Source organism: Leptosomus discolor, chromosome 4 (genome assembly GCF_034619465.1).
Source record: "Leptosomus discolor isolate bLepDis1 chromosome 4, bLepDis1.hap2, whole genome shotgun sequence".
NCBI classification, from domain to species: domain Eukaryota; kingdom Metazoa; phylum Chordata; class Aves; order Leptosomiformes; family Leptosomidae; genus Leptosomus; species Leptosomus discolor.
Genome location: NC_141394.1, coordinates 70,512,494 through 70,526,802, shown reverse-complemented (window position 1 = coordinate 70,526,802; position 14,309 = coordinate 70,512,494). Strand labels below are relative to the sequence as shown.

At 37.5% G+C, this 14,309-nt stretch overlaps 1 protein-coding gene across 1 annotated transcript in view; it reads right to left on the bottom strand.

Moving 5' to 3' along the window:
* Positions 1-14,309, bottom strand: part of TBC1D14 (TBC1 domain family member 14) — a 72,723-nt gene that overhangs the window by 14,314 nt on the left and 44,100 nt on the right. Inside the window, exons 5-12 of the mRNA XM_086463793.1 lie at positions 11,755-11,837; positions 9,484-9,601; positions 7,791-7,897; positions 6,814-6,894; positions 5,784-5,878; positions 4,815-4,886; positions 3,340-3,468; positions 199-308 (exon numbers count right to left, since the gene is read on the bottom strand). Of these exons, the coding sequence (XP_086319919.1) occupies positions 199-308; positions 3,340-3,468; positions 4,815-4,886; positions 5,784-5,878; positions 6,814-6,894; positions 7,791-7,897; positions 9,484-9,601; positions 11,755-11,837 (795 nt within the window). The remainder of the gene's footprint in view (positions 1-198; positions 309-3,339; positions 3,469-4,814; positions 4,887-5,783; positions 5,879-6,813; positions 6,895-7,790; positions 7,898-9,483; positions 9,602-11,754; positions 11,838-14,309) is intronic.

Below are 14,309 nucleotides of genomic sequence, written 5' to 3'. Positions count from 1 at the left end.
ACAATAAAAAAGGTTAGGCAAATGTTAAACATCACAGAAGTATCTGGGAACGATTTGGACTGACAACTCAAGTATTGAACGAAAGATAAAGCCGTTCTCTTAAAAGAATACTAAACCAGGTAAGAGCACTCCAGCTTCTGTCATGAATACTGACATGGAGCTATATGCACATTAGTAATTATACTTTCAACATCTTACCAATCAATAAGATAGATGTCTGGAGTTAAGTTATTTTTTTTGAAGTGAGCAAATAACTTTGGCAGATTTTCTTCAAAGAATACCTCAAACGCGGCAAAGTAAGTCAACATCTGGGAAAACATAACGAGGAGAAAAAAAAACAGTTATCTTGTATTATTAATAGGCTTAAATGTATTATCTACTGTTGGATTCATGCTCTTAAAAAATAGGATCATATGAATTACATGACACCATAAAGAGCTAAACATTTACACAAAGGGCGGCATCTGCAAGCACAAAGAGTTTAAGATCCATTCTATATACCGTTCTCATGCTACACAATATAATTATTGTTTTGGGACTTGGCCAGCTTCCTTTGGAAAGAAAAATACCAGCAGGAGAGAAGTTATTTGCCGATTTCTCAAAATAATTATGATAACAGAATGGTATTTTATGCTTGTGGCAGCAATTTAATACTATACTGAATAAAATCCAAGGCCTAATGGATTGAAAAATGAAAATACAAAACTAAAATAATTTAATACTGCACAGCAAGAGTGAAGAGTCCAGTTAGCTCCAGTCATAAATCATATTCTAATACTAAAGCTTCTTTTATACTATACATTTTAAAATAAGGTAATAGGCATTTCTATTGCAAAAAGCGGGAGACAAGGTTCACACAGAAAAGCCAAAGACCAGGACAAAACACGTATGCAAGAGAAACAGATTGTAACTCCCATCTGATACCATAACCCCTGAACTGTACTGCTTTTAACACAAAGACTTCCATGTTATTTCAAAATTTGCGTATTTAGGTTGAATTTCATAAGAGAGCATGGAAAAAGAAAATCTCACAATCTCACTAAGAGTTAAAAACAAACAGACTTTTTTAGCCGCCCACCGTCCCTCTTAATAATAGGGAGAAAAGTTAAGCAAAGTCCTTGAGTGATTCAGAAATTTTAATTACAATATCCCAATAAAAGCAATAAAGAATGGCTGTATTTTCTTCAAAGTATGAGCTGTATCAGCATGTTCTCCCCAAACCACCATGACAGCAAAGGGAAAAATGAGGAGCCTTTTGTCTGAAGTCCTTCAAAGGACGACAGATTTGTTTCCCCGTTTTTCTCATGTTCTTACAGAAATTTTTCCTGTTTCACCTGAATGCAGTGACAGATGGTGGACTACCTTCATTAACAGTGGCAAATAAAAATTTTAGCCTGGTAGTCACTAAGAGTGTAAGGCTTAAAAGCCAATCAGACAGGTAGATGCTACAGAAATAACCATACAAAGTTTTGTAAAATCTCTGAACCATCAGTTACTGAGAAACATGTTCATGGCAAACATGACACCAAAAAACTAGAAACCCACTTTTTAGGGAACTGTACAACTGAAACAGCTTCCCAATAGGGATTTTTAAATGCATGAAATCCAAGCATCACATGAGATCTGCAAGTATAAAGAAGGACGAAGGTAGCGCAACAGACAGTCCTGCTTCCAAAATGATCCATTTAGATGCTAGGACCACGGTAAGAGAGTTCTACTAAAGCGTTTCAAAAGCACTTTAGAGAGGGGATCTTACACGTAACTGCTACAATCACATCTGCTGATAGTAACACAGCAGCTCTATTAGAAATGCAATAGCAGTTCAGTATTTATCCTGATCAGATCGTCATTCAACAAGACTTATTCAACTTAGTAGCAATTAAAAAGAATTCTAGTTTAATAAAACTGTAGCCAACAAAAGAAATCAAGATAAAGTGGTATAAATTGCTCTATCATTTCCACAACTAACTTGTGCTGGTTTTATTTTTCTAATTTATTATACGTTAAGACAAATCCGCATTTGGTTATTAAACCACTGTGAAACTTGACACAAAAAGATGAGGGCAGACATCTCAGGTCAGTATGTTAACCACAGGAAGCCAAAACTGTCTCACTTTACGTTTCACTACTCTGTTTGAAATATTAGGTACAAAGTTTTACTTGTGCTGTGAATCATGTAATCTCACAATATGTAACATTATTTCACATATCAACATCTCTACTCTTCTACCATTTAGCCTCTATTTAGCCAGACTAATAAACTAAACGGCACTAACCAAGAGTACATCAAAACCCGCTATTTCAGCTAAAAAAAAAAATTTACAAAATCTTATTCTAGCAATTTTAATTCCAAAATCACAAGAACTGTATTTACACACTGAATACACGAGCGTATCCTCTAGGTCCAAGCATGGTAATGGAGATGACTGATACTGTTTCTAGCAATGTTTGCACTGTGACACATCTCCCTGTGGGCATTTACAACTGATGAGACTCAGGGGCTGCAACAGGGAATTACATATTGCTTTTCCAGTAGGAAATACTGATAGGACCCCCAGTATCCTACTGTTTAAGCAACAAAAATGATCGTTGTTGATGTCATCCATTCCCTTGCTTTATTTCTCCCATTTAAACTCTTGAGAAGCAGATCCTATTTTCATAGTGTTAAAAGGTAAATAAGTGAGAAATACAGAATGCCAAATATTTTACAAAAAAATACTTTTAAAGTAAATTAAAAACACTTTCCGGGAGATGTGTCTTATTTTGCTACATTACACAAGCAGCCCAGTGTACAGGCTAACAAGGAATTTTAGAGACTCCAGAGAGAATCAGGCAACCAGCTCCAACTGAAAATTGGAGGGGTCTGCTCATCTGATTCCCCCAACTCCTTTTCAAACACAGCTGCTACAGTAAGAGATGGGAAACCTGGTTCTCCCTGCAACAGTCTATTTTTAGCAACCTTTTAGTCTGGGATAAAAAGCACCTTCAAGACACTTCTAATATTAAGGTGTTTTCAGCTTTCAACTACAGTGCTCAATTTGAATAATGTTCTCATAACCATTCTCTGAGCATCATAAATAGCAGCTGAACAATTTCATTCACCTCCTTGTTCAAAAAGGTTAGTGGGGTGGGTTTTGGTTCGGTTTTTTTGAGGGGTTGTGAATGTGCGTCTGCGTTGGGTTTTTTTTTTTTGTTTATCAAGTGTGTTGCTTCAAAATAAATATTCTCTTACTTTCCAAGCTACAGAGTCCATTTTTTTTTTTTTTTTTTTTAAAAAAAAACTTTCCCAACACGTATCTACTACACTACATGCCAACTACAATTTTCTTGCATACTTACAAGGCCATGGTCCACACGGAAAAACGCCATCTGACAGGGTTTATTTAAAAGGTTAGAAAAAGCAATGAAGGCATCTGCAGTATCCAAGTTCAAGATCAACACTGCTGCTATGAAGGACATGCCCTGTACCTGGAGAAAGGAGAAGTGTTACTATTCAGCAGTAACTGTGCTCTTCCATTTTGTCCTCGTAATCAACAGCATTTAACCCACCCGCTGAGCTGCTGAATTTTGCAAAAGGTTCAGCAAGGCAGGATTTTTTAACCCACGTCACCCTTTGATACTGCATGTTCAGAGCATGGAAGCTAACAATGCCCATGTTGCCTCCTTTCAAAGACTAAGTAAAACTCCTAAGACAGGCTAGGATGACAGCACTTTCAAATATGCAGAATGAAGGTTTTTTTGAAGAATAAGCTGTTTCTAAGTAATCCGTCTTCTCCTAGGGATGGGTCATATATACACACTCTTCTTTGTGGAAAGCTGGACTAGGACACTGGAATCAAAGCCCATTCTTTCCTTTTTCAATCAATTACCAGCACTTACAGACAATTGCAACGACTCATTTGACAAGCAGTACCATTTTAAGATTAAGCTTGTTTCATTTACCATAAGCTCACGATATTGTTGCATTTTTCTACAAAGTACACCAAGGAATCAATGCTGAATCTAGGCAAAGCTTGCTGCCTCACTCAGAGGGTGTAGTGCTGCCACTGCAGAGTCACAGGGACCAAGGTGTGACAGTCCTTCCTGCAAACCTGAGGAAGAAGCTCCTTCCCAACACAACCACAGGTTCCATGCCGAATGAAGCATACCACCTGATCTGCCCTTTTTCTGGTTTCCCAGCAGTCATGTTCAGCAGTTTTTGCCAAGCATCGCATGCTACTCAAAGAACAGGAACATTATCTTTCTGCATTTGCCTTCTCTAAAACAACTGCTCCCAAATAAAGAATAAGCTCATTTATATATATATATATCTCTGTTCTGGGAAAAAAAGACTAAATGAAGTCTCCGAAATCCACGCAGTCCTCTGATAATCACTACCTCAAATACTTTGAGGGAGCTCATGTAGCCTTGACAGGCATTGCTTTAAAGAGTGTTCCAGAAGCTCACAGTGCTAATGCACAGAACTACATATTAAGAGGACTAAGATACTCAGCTCAACAGAAGCGTCTCAGTAAGACTGCCATTAAGAACAGTATGTACTTCAAAGGACCAATTTAACTACATCCTCTGACTCCCGTTTTCAAGCACTACAAATACATACTTTTGAGGTCTGCAATTACTTAACCTGTTAAAAAGCTTAAATCTAGCAACAGAACCATTATATACACTTCTCAAGCACATACTGGAATAGAAGAAAGCACACAGAAACCCCACAAGTATTCACAAAATCATTCTACAAAGGTCTGATTAACACAATCCTCCCTCCCCCTAGTTCTCCATTCCCACCCTTGAAAACAAAAAAATTCTTCACTTACGTAGCCTACGTCAGGTCTGTAACAAGTATAGGCTCCTAAAATACTGTGCAACGTGTCATGGTAAGGACCACCCTATAATTATATAAAAACAAGACAATACATCTGAGCATATAACAAACATGCTGAAACCCCTTCGGTGCTACGGTACCTATTGGTACATATTGGACAGTATCTATTACTTCTGATGAAGGACACGTTATTCCCCTATGCAGCTCTGAACAGCCCCCCATACCATATTTATTACAAATGCATACAGTTCACCCAATACATCAATTACATATTAAAACCTTATACAAGAGGAATGTAAGTCTAAGAGATTCCTTATAGCTCGGCAGCACTTCGACAATAGCGCCAAGAAAGCAGAACATAGTCAGAACAGTGACAATATGCTGTAACATAAACACAGAGCACATCAAGAATGACACATATAACTAAAAAGAATTTCACACTGTTGACTATTAACAACTGCCATATCTTACCTCAAGTACTGTAACTGGCTGAGAATTTCCAAATGGTAAACTTTTCACCCAAAAATGTTAGATTTATCACAATCTAAACTTTTTACAGGGCTGCTGAAATTTGTGTATAGAAGGACAAAGTATCTGGGTAAAATAAGTCGTTAAGGCACACCAAAACACACAAGTTAAATTGATCTTGCACTGAACCTAAAAAAGGCCACCAAATCTTGCTTGCTTGAGTTATGTTATCACTTACTGTGTATTTGCAACCCAGCAGCGCTGATTCAGTGACCTGGAAACACTTACCTGCATCACTTCATCCCACAGAAACCAGCATGAACTAGGCTAGAGGAATCATGATGATTAGCCAATAGTTTTCCAAAATATTTAGGAACTTTTTCCTCTCAAGATGTCTACTCCTTCAGATTTGAACTGTTTCAACCAAGGGACGGGCAAGATTACGTAAACTTAGTTTCTCAGAGAAGTCAAGGCAAAAGTTAATACCACTTACTTGCTGGAATATACAGAGATTAGGAAACGTTCTTGAGATATCCAGTTTTATTAACTCCAAGCTCGCTTCTCTGTCAGCTGTAGAAAATCCAGCATCTGTAAAAGCCAAAAAAAGCCAGGTAACCATGGATCAGTGTACGCCTTTTTTTCTCCCTTTTCTAGTTAGGGTTAGCTTTTTCACAGTTCATTTATTTTGATGCAATTAAATTTTATTTTTATTTTGTCTATTCTGGCAAGTATAGTTGGGAATCACCTACTGCTACTCATTGAGCAGTCGAAAAACAAGACCTGTCAGTAGCCAATGCTTTACACCAATCACACCAGCATCTACACTCCAGAAAATAAAGTGCAAGAGGAAGCTGGAAATGTACTAGATGTCCTTATTTAAGACGCAGGCAATCTTCTGAGAACAAAGTAGGGGATTTCCAATCAAAAATATTTTTCTGTTGATAAATGCCAGTATGTATGTTCTCCTTTTTCTGCTCAGCATAATTACTTACCAAAGGCAATTTCAAGCATCTGCATGTAGTTTTACACTCTCTCGAAAACAGACAGCTCTTCCAATCAATTAGTAAATCTCAAACCACTCTGTCTGCAAAAATAAATTGCTGCTCTCTGAAACACACTCAAGAGATAGGCTCAAAGCTGCAATAATGGACTAAAATGCAATTTTCTGCTATAATTTGAGTTTCAATTCCAAAACTACAGATGCAGTAAAGTATTTTAGTGCTGCAATTCAAATTATAATCCCTAAACTTTCCTAGTTTTCCTACAAAATGCCATCAAATAAGAACTGTACCTAGAGATAGTTTATAAAGAAAAATGAAGAAGTCTGCTCTGTAAGAGACCATAGTCTCATTGAGAAGGAAGAATACAGCTACTCCTTGCTTCCATAAAAAGAAGTTTTCTTTTTACCAAACTCATCTTTATAGCTGAATTATTTTGTTTAAAGTCTGTGATTTCATTTTAATAAACAATTGTTACAAGTCTCTTATTCTGTAACACGCATAAATCACTCATGAAAAGTGTACCTTCACATTCTACTTCAGCCCCTCCTGTGCTAAGTGATCGCCATTTCTCTTTGGCACGAGCCAAGCAAATATCATACAGTTCTGGAAAAAGAAAAACAGATGAAACCAAGCCCACTATTTGCATATGCTCACGTCCGCTGTCACGTACTAACTGCCCACCATACGAGCAATGCTGCCCCAGTCATTGCGAGTAACTATATCTCCAACATAGTAGTTGAATTTCTAAGTAGGTCATGGTTCTGAAAGACTTGTTCCACTATAACTTAAGGTTAAGCGAAAAGGAACGGCAATCCAGGCACAAGTTGCATTTTGTGTTCAAGTGTTTTCTTTTCTTATAGAGCACTGATGTTCAAAATTATAGTCTGACTGAATAATTGGGATAAGTCTAGAAAATTCCATTTAAAAAGTACACCCAAGGTAACTAAGCCAAGCACAGAAAAGCAGCACAATACAGCAGGAGTACAGGCAGTACCACCTTTCCATGTTCAAATTAATTACATATGTTAGTCTTTCAGAGCTGTGTTTTTCTGTACTCTGAAGTAGCACACTATTTCTGTTTTCACAAACACAAGTTTTCCTAAGGGTCTTTTAATCTCTCACAAACCTCGTGTCTTGCTCTAAATCAAAGGAAGCACACTATATCCATACTCACGGGCATTACAAAATTAACAATACTAAGTTTCAGAAAAAAAAAAAAAGCCCGAGTCATTAATTCTGACCATCTCCCTCTAACATCAAAGCAAGACACAGTGACAGCAGTAATCAGAAACAATTCACAGCAGCAGACCTAGAGCAGCTACAAGATTAAAAACACTGTATATTTGAACAAAAAACATCAAAGCACCACAAAAAAAAGTTTAACTAGGTAACATCTCCTCAGACCCACACCTCAGGTTCTGATACACCATAACAAATACAAGACTGTCCGCTTAGTAATTTCTCTTCGTAACACAACGTAGACAAAACAACAGTCTCACCGTGGGTGATGTTTAACTCGTTGCCAATTGCCAAGCTCCAGACCTTGCCTCTCACACTTGGTGGAATGCCCTGCCACCATAGCTCTCGAACTTTACGGGAACAACACCTGTTTAAAGTAAACGGGTTATTCTAAGAAACATTTCATTGCCCGCTGAATTGCAAACGTGTCCTCCTACCACTGCTGAAGGGATCCAAACCAAAATGAACATCAACAGGCCAAGAAGTCAAACATGACATGTACATACCAATTCTTTAGTACTGTTTTGCTTTGAACTTGTAAAGGAAAGCTTACTTCCCTGCAAGCTAATGGCTTATTTTGACAGAAGCACTGCAGTCACGGTATCTGTAATCTGCAACCACACTTGACCAGCAAGAGTCATAGAGGACAGAAAGAAATGAAAAGGAAATCCGTATCTATGCCACTGCCTATGCTGAAGGCTAGATACCTCCATGTAACACAAAACACAGAAACAAGCTATGGAAGTCTACGCTCTCCCCTCTGTCATCACACTGCTGTGCAAATGAGACATGCAGTTTCCCACCCACCTTTGCAGCTCTAACCCTCCCGAAAAATGCATGAAGATGTAACGAGTAATAATTTTTAGGTGGGAGCATGAAAGACATTTTAACAGAACACAGGCTTTGAAATGGCTGCAGCTGATGTTCACCAATCTGAGAGCCCAGAAGGAAGAACAGAACAGCACCTAAGCATCAACGAAAATACGTGGTAGTCACCAAAAACCCCACCAACAACCCATTTATCTAAGCAGATTCTGAACTAAAATGTAAAAAGGTGAATACATTTGGGAACTTCTGGATTTATAAACCAGTATAGGAAAAGGTGTCCTTATTTTTATAGCAGCCATAAGAGACGCATCTTTAAATACCACAGACAGGCATGTAAATCTACAATCTGCCTATACTTAATTTATTACTTCAGTTCTCCAGAAATGCATTTTCCAACAAATTCTGTCTACATTTTTAACATATATTCTCAGAACAACTGAATTCCATGATTAAACAAATTGCAATTGTGAGTGCTGTGGAGGTGGTTATATTTGGGGGGGTGCCCTGTTTTTTGTTGGTTTGTTTGGGTTTTTGTTTTTTTAAGATTACTAGCAAAGTCCATGAAAAACTACAACAGCAAAAGCAGCTTACCAAGTGCCTCTTACGTGTCTTTGTAGGAAATCTTTTAGCACTTAGTTATTTTTTTAAAAATAACTTTTTCCCTACTTCTCTTTTCCATCACTTGATTATCCCAGCAGGTATACCCCTCTGTAATTAAAGAGGCTTCGTAATACCATACATGTACTTCAAGCTGCATCTGATATTGTAACATCAACAGCTCAAGTAGTCAAGGAAAGCTCATTTCTGATAAACACACGGTGTTCAAGAATTACGCTTTCTGCTTTTACATTCTCTACCACAGATCACTTCCCAGTGTTTCACAGTTTCCAAATATCCCAAACCCTCATTAAAGACCAATGAGAAGAATTAGAACTGCATCACTTCCAGTCACCTTGCAGAAATAATAAAACTTATGTTGCTCATTTTCTTTGTAGCTGTCCAAGAGCAACTTTCAAACAAAAGCTTCTACGACCATTTAAAATTGTACTTTGTAACTTTTTAACTTCTCTTCAGGATACAGAATCAGCAATTTTAATTAAAACTCAGCATAACATACTGTCTTACATAGTTTCCCAATTGGGCAAGATTTCATTGTTCCAAGTTAAAACAGCATTGCCAATGCTGTCTTCCAGTTTACAGCGTTCTTCCAGTTGTTTCTTTCTCTTCTGGGCTTCTTTAAGCTCTGCAGAAAAGGAATTTCCTTTTTAAGTTAACAGAACCAGAAACCAAATATTCAGTTAGCTAGTCACGGCTATACAGCCATGTAAAAGCACGCTACATTCACCTAAACGTACAGTGGACTGTTCAAATTCCAACAATCTCCCAGACATACAGCAAGCTAAACAGTGATGCCAAAGGTGAATAAAGGACAAAGTGGAACTATGCATAAGACTCATTTTCAATGGATGGGACAAACTGAGTTGGATAATATGTGGCTCCTTTGACCCTTCAAATCTCACCACATTAGTAACTCTGAATTAGCACCTCTGACAGCCAACGGCCCCACCTAGTAGGCCAGATCAGAGTATTTCCTAATAAAGCCCCACCTCTTCTTTTATTGCAGACTCAAAAATACAGGCTAAAATAATACAAATTTTGTATTTTGTTTTCACTCTTATGTATTGTTCTTTGTAGATTACGACGTAGATACATTGTCAGGAAATCACAAGAGCCACATTTTTGATGCTGCTTAGCACGTGGTTAATCTAAATGTCATACATCACAAATATATATATATATATATCTATCTATATATCTATCTATCTCCTGGAAACCTTCAGTTCATTAAAAAGAAAACATTTTTCATGTTTAGTTTAAACGCATTTTACACTTTTGCATTATCATTCAATACTTCTTCTTGCATCATCAACTACTACTTTTTCCACCAGCGAATTTGTTAGACATGCAATTTAACAAATGCAGGCAGACACATTTAACAAATGCAGCCACACAGCGGAAATACAGGACCTGCACATGCACACACACGCTGTCTACAACTTGGGAAGGTACGGACTTGACAAGGAAAACTAACTCCAGTACCATGAACAAGGTCTTTGGAATGAACACATGCAACCTAACGGGTCCACTTTAAAGCCCAAGAGAAGCTGTGCCTGAGCAGAACCGTATCAACTGCCTCACAGTATTTACAGCTTTGATATGAGCTCTTTGTAAGCCTGCTTAAATACAGGCTTTGAATTTTTCTCTAAACAAAAAGAGGGCGTTCACACTCTTTTGATTTCCTGACCTCTACACAATACATCACTGTGCAAAGCAGTTCATCTGGAGTGGCTTTAGAGAAAACGGGTTTGTCAGGGTATTTATCTGGACAGAATTATGTGCTCCAGTCCAGTGAAGACAGCGTAAGGACCTGGTCCATTGCCTAACCTGAGCATCATCCCATTTCTCTCAAACCATCTACTCTACATGCAAAGAAAGAAAAGAGAAACTCCTTTGGGCAACGTTAAGTGGATATACTAACGTGGGAGTCACATTAAGTTAGAACTTCACTGGTAGGTGTATGATGTTCAAAACCACAAGAGGATACTTTTATTAATATGTCAGTTGCAGAAAGCAAGTAAGTCCTGTGTTCATATCACTATTCCACTGTTTCATATGGCCCAGGGGCCTGGCCAGCTAGGAAAAAAAAATTATTTCCAGTAGCTCTCACCAGACACACAACCTCTGTGAGTCCAATTTTCCTATTATTGCAATGCTTGTTTTTAATTAGAAAACCTAGATGGTCAAAACCATCAGCAGACGGAGCCACTACCGTCAGCTCTACCCGATGTGCACAGTCAGTGTTACTCTGACACTTCTGTGAACAATGTCAGACAACAAATTATGAGCAAAACCTTGGGAAAGCTGTAAATTTAAAGCAGGAGACAGATTATCAAAAGAACATAACTATGCACATTTTCCTATGTGGAAAATTATGTATTTATGTACTACAGCCTATGCAGGTTGCTCCCAATGTGAAACTATCAAGTAGCCTGTTGTTATCTAAGTAAGTCTAGTCTTCACTAATTTGACTGATAATCTTCTTCAGTATTATTAGTACGTTTTCAAAACCACAAACAGATGCCACTCAATTATTTAAGAGTTACAAATTAATAAATTCTTTCCTGATAGATCCTAGGATTGTTTTCTTTTTCAGCTTGGGGTGGGGCTTTTTAATGAAACTACCTTCATTTCTCTCTCTTCTCTGGATTGATTCTTCTTTGAGGGGAGGTACAGATCCCTCAGGTTACAGAGCAACAGACTGACACAAATGCATTTCAGATTTAGAAATACCCCTTAACTTTACTTCTCTCCTCTGAAGACAAGAAATTCCATCACCTCTTTTTTTTGCTTGAACCACCATTTCTTCGTACTGCTGTCTGTGTTTCTGAGCTTCTTCTGCTGGTTTTGCAGGGAGGTTCCTTAAATTTAAAACCAAATAATAATCAGTATTTAAAGTTGGCATGCCTGTCTAAAGAAAATTCTAGACACTTATAAAAGAAAAGCATACGCTGCTTCTTGTCAAAATATGTGATCAAAGAGCAGAGCAACGGATCCTTGGAAAGAATTTTTTTTTTTGCCAGCATCAGCAGAAGAGAAGGGAAGAACACTGACCAGCTACAACTCCTTTTATACACAAAATACGCTGAGTAATTTCCTTACGTTTGGTAATTTCAGCATTTTTATTATTAAACCAACTGAACCCACAGGCTGATCTCCATAAATAAAGGGAATATACGGGTACACACCAAGCTGGCAGTTTTAATTTAAACTGATCTCTACAGGTAAAGATACAAGACTGTACTCTCTCTTACTGTGCACCTCATTCAAGAGTTACACGCACAACTTTCTTTACCCATGCAGTAGTGACTCCCTACATCAGCTTCCTTTTCCTCTCTGCTCTCTGAGATTCCATTTCTATTTTAAAGGCCTAACACCCCCCCCTTGCTTCTACAGCAACAAGTGGCAGTGGGGCCATCCTCTATATCCTCCCATCATCAATACCAATGCAGCCATTTTGATTTGTGATTAAAGCCTTGACTGGTAACATCTCCGCCACACAAATATACATGCATATATGTCAGACCACATCAATTTTAACCTAACTGTATTCACAATTAACATAACCACTATGTATCTCATACAACTACAGGATCACCAACACATCAGAACAGGAAACGACAAAGTATTTTGTTCCTCTGTATTGTATTCCTAGGACAGTTTACATCTTTGGTTAATAAAAAAAGATATGCAAAAATTCACTTTGACATTGCTGTAAGGTGTCACACAGAAGGCAGCTGCTAGCCATCAGCACAGTCACCATTAACAGCAGTATGCTTTACTACTTACATAACCGTATCACCTGTGAAGCACACACAGCCATGTCATACATGCCTATGAATATTTTTTAAAAATCAAGACTGTTACAAGAACCAGGAAAGCGGATTTTCATGCCAGTGTCTTTGTTAACCACAGAGAACAACATACTCTCCAGTTTCATTTCTGTAAATTGACTGTCATCTTTTTTAGATCCAAGTCTTTAAAAATGGTGAAAGTTAGGGAAATTTTGAAAGGAAAACCAGATAAAACAACACAAGTTCTACTAACTTAAATTTCACCACTTAAGTTTTTTGTCCTATCTCTTAACGACATCACCATACACGTGAGATGATGTTTAGTATCTATTAAGATTCAACTTTCACTTTTTCCAGTTAAAGCTAGGACTATGGAATACTTATTGAGTTTTCCTAGAAAGTTTTCCCTAAACCCTATAAGTGAGAGCAAAATCAAGAGCAGCCATTTTGGAAAAAAAATCTCACTGCATTTTTCTTCCAGAAGGTTTAAATCTTTTTGTCACAGGAAATAAAAAACAAATTACTTAAAGTCTAATAAGAAAAAAAAGTAAGCAAACCGTAAGTAAACAATTAAGAAAGATTCTTTAGAAGAGTCATCAGAAGACATCACTGTTGTCCAGAGCAATTTTCCCTAATAGACAAAAGAAATGACGACTCACTTGTCCAGAATCTTAAAAATACATTTTCTGCTAGAAGTTCCTCAGTCTATCAATGATAGGAAAGAAAGCAAAATCTGAATGTTATCCTGTAATGTATGACTAATTCGATCTATCTAAACACTGTACTTCTCAGATTATCTCACATGAAGAATTATTTTTAACAGACAGGTTTTAAATACAACAACTAAGCTAGTATGTATCGTTTCCAGCTGTACATTATAAAACCTGCTAAAACAAATAACCACTCTTACATTGTTCTAGGTGTCCCAAGAAGTCTTATCACAGTCTACCAGTCAAGCCAAAAAGTGTCTTAAATAACCCTACAACTAGACTACTTCGATATGATTCTTCACAGAGATTTGCTGATGAAAACCCAGACCTATGTTACGCCAGTTCTTTACACCAATGCACAGCTACGTTACACAGGTGCCATACCTGTAAAGCCAGGTACCATTCACAAATTGACTAAACATGACTGAATTTGTGTAATTCAGGAGCAAACCACGGTAAAGCAGCTGCCAGTAAACCACAATGGAGTTAGTCTGCATATGCCAGAATGCCCTTGCAGTAACAGAAGCATGAAACAACTTACCAAGTACCTGACAACCTTTGAAATGCAATGCTGAACGCACTGCAGAACAATCATTATATTGTTTCATTATTTATGGAGGTGGAATCTTTCTCTGTGTAAACAGGACACTGTATCCTTGCTTCTCCATTTCTTTAGCATATACCAGCTTTTGTTTTTATGCTTACCTCCTTTTAGGGAAAATAAAAATCCCTTATTCATGTTTAGAAGGTAGAATTACTCAAAACTAGAGCTCTGCTCTCCTAATTACCTTCTTTTATACAAAGTCATTGCTTTTATTATAAAATAAAG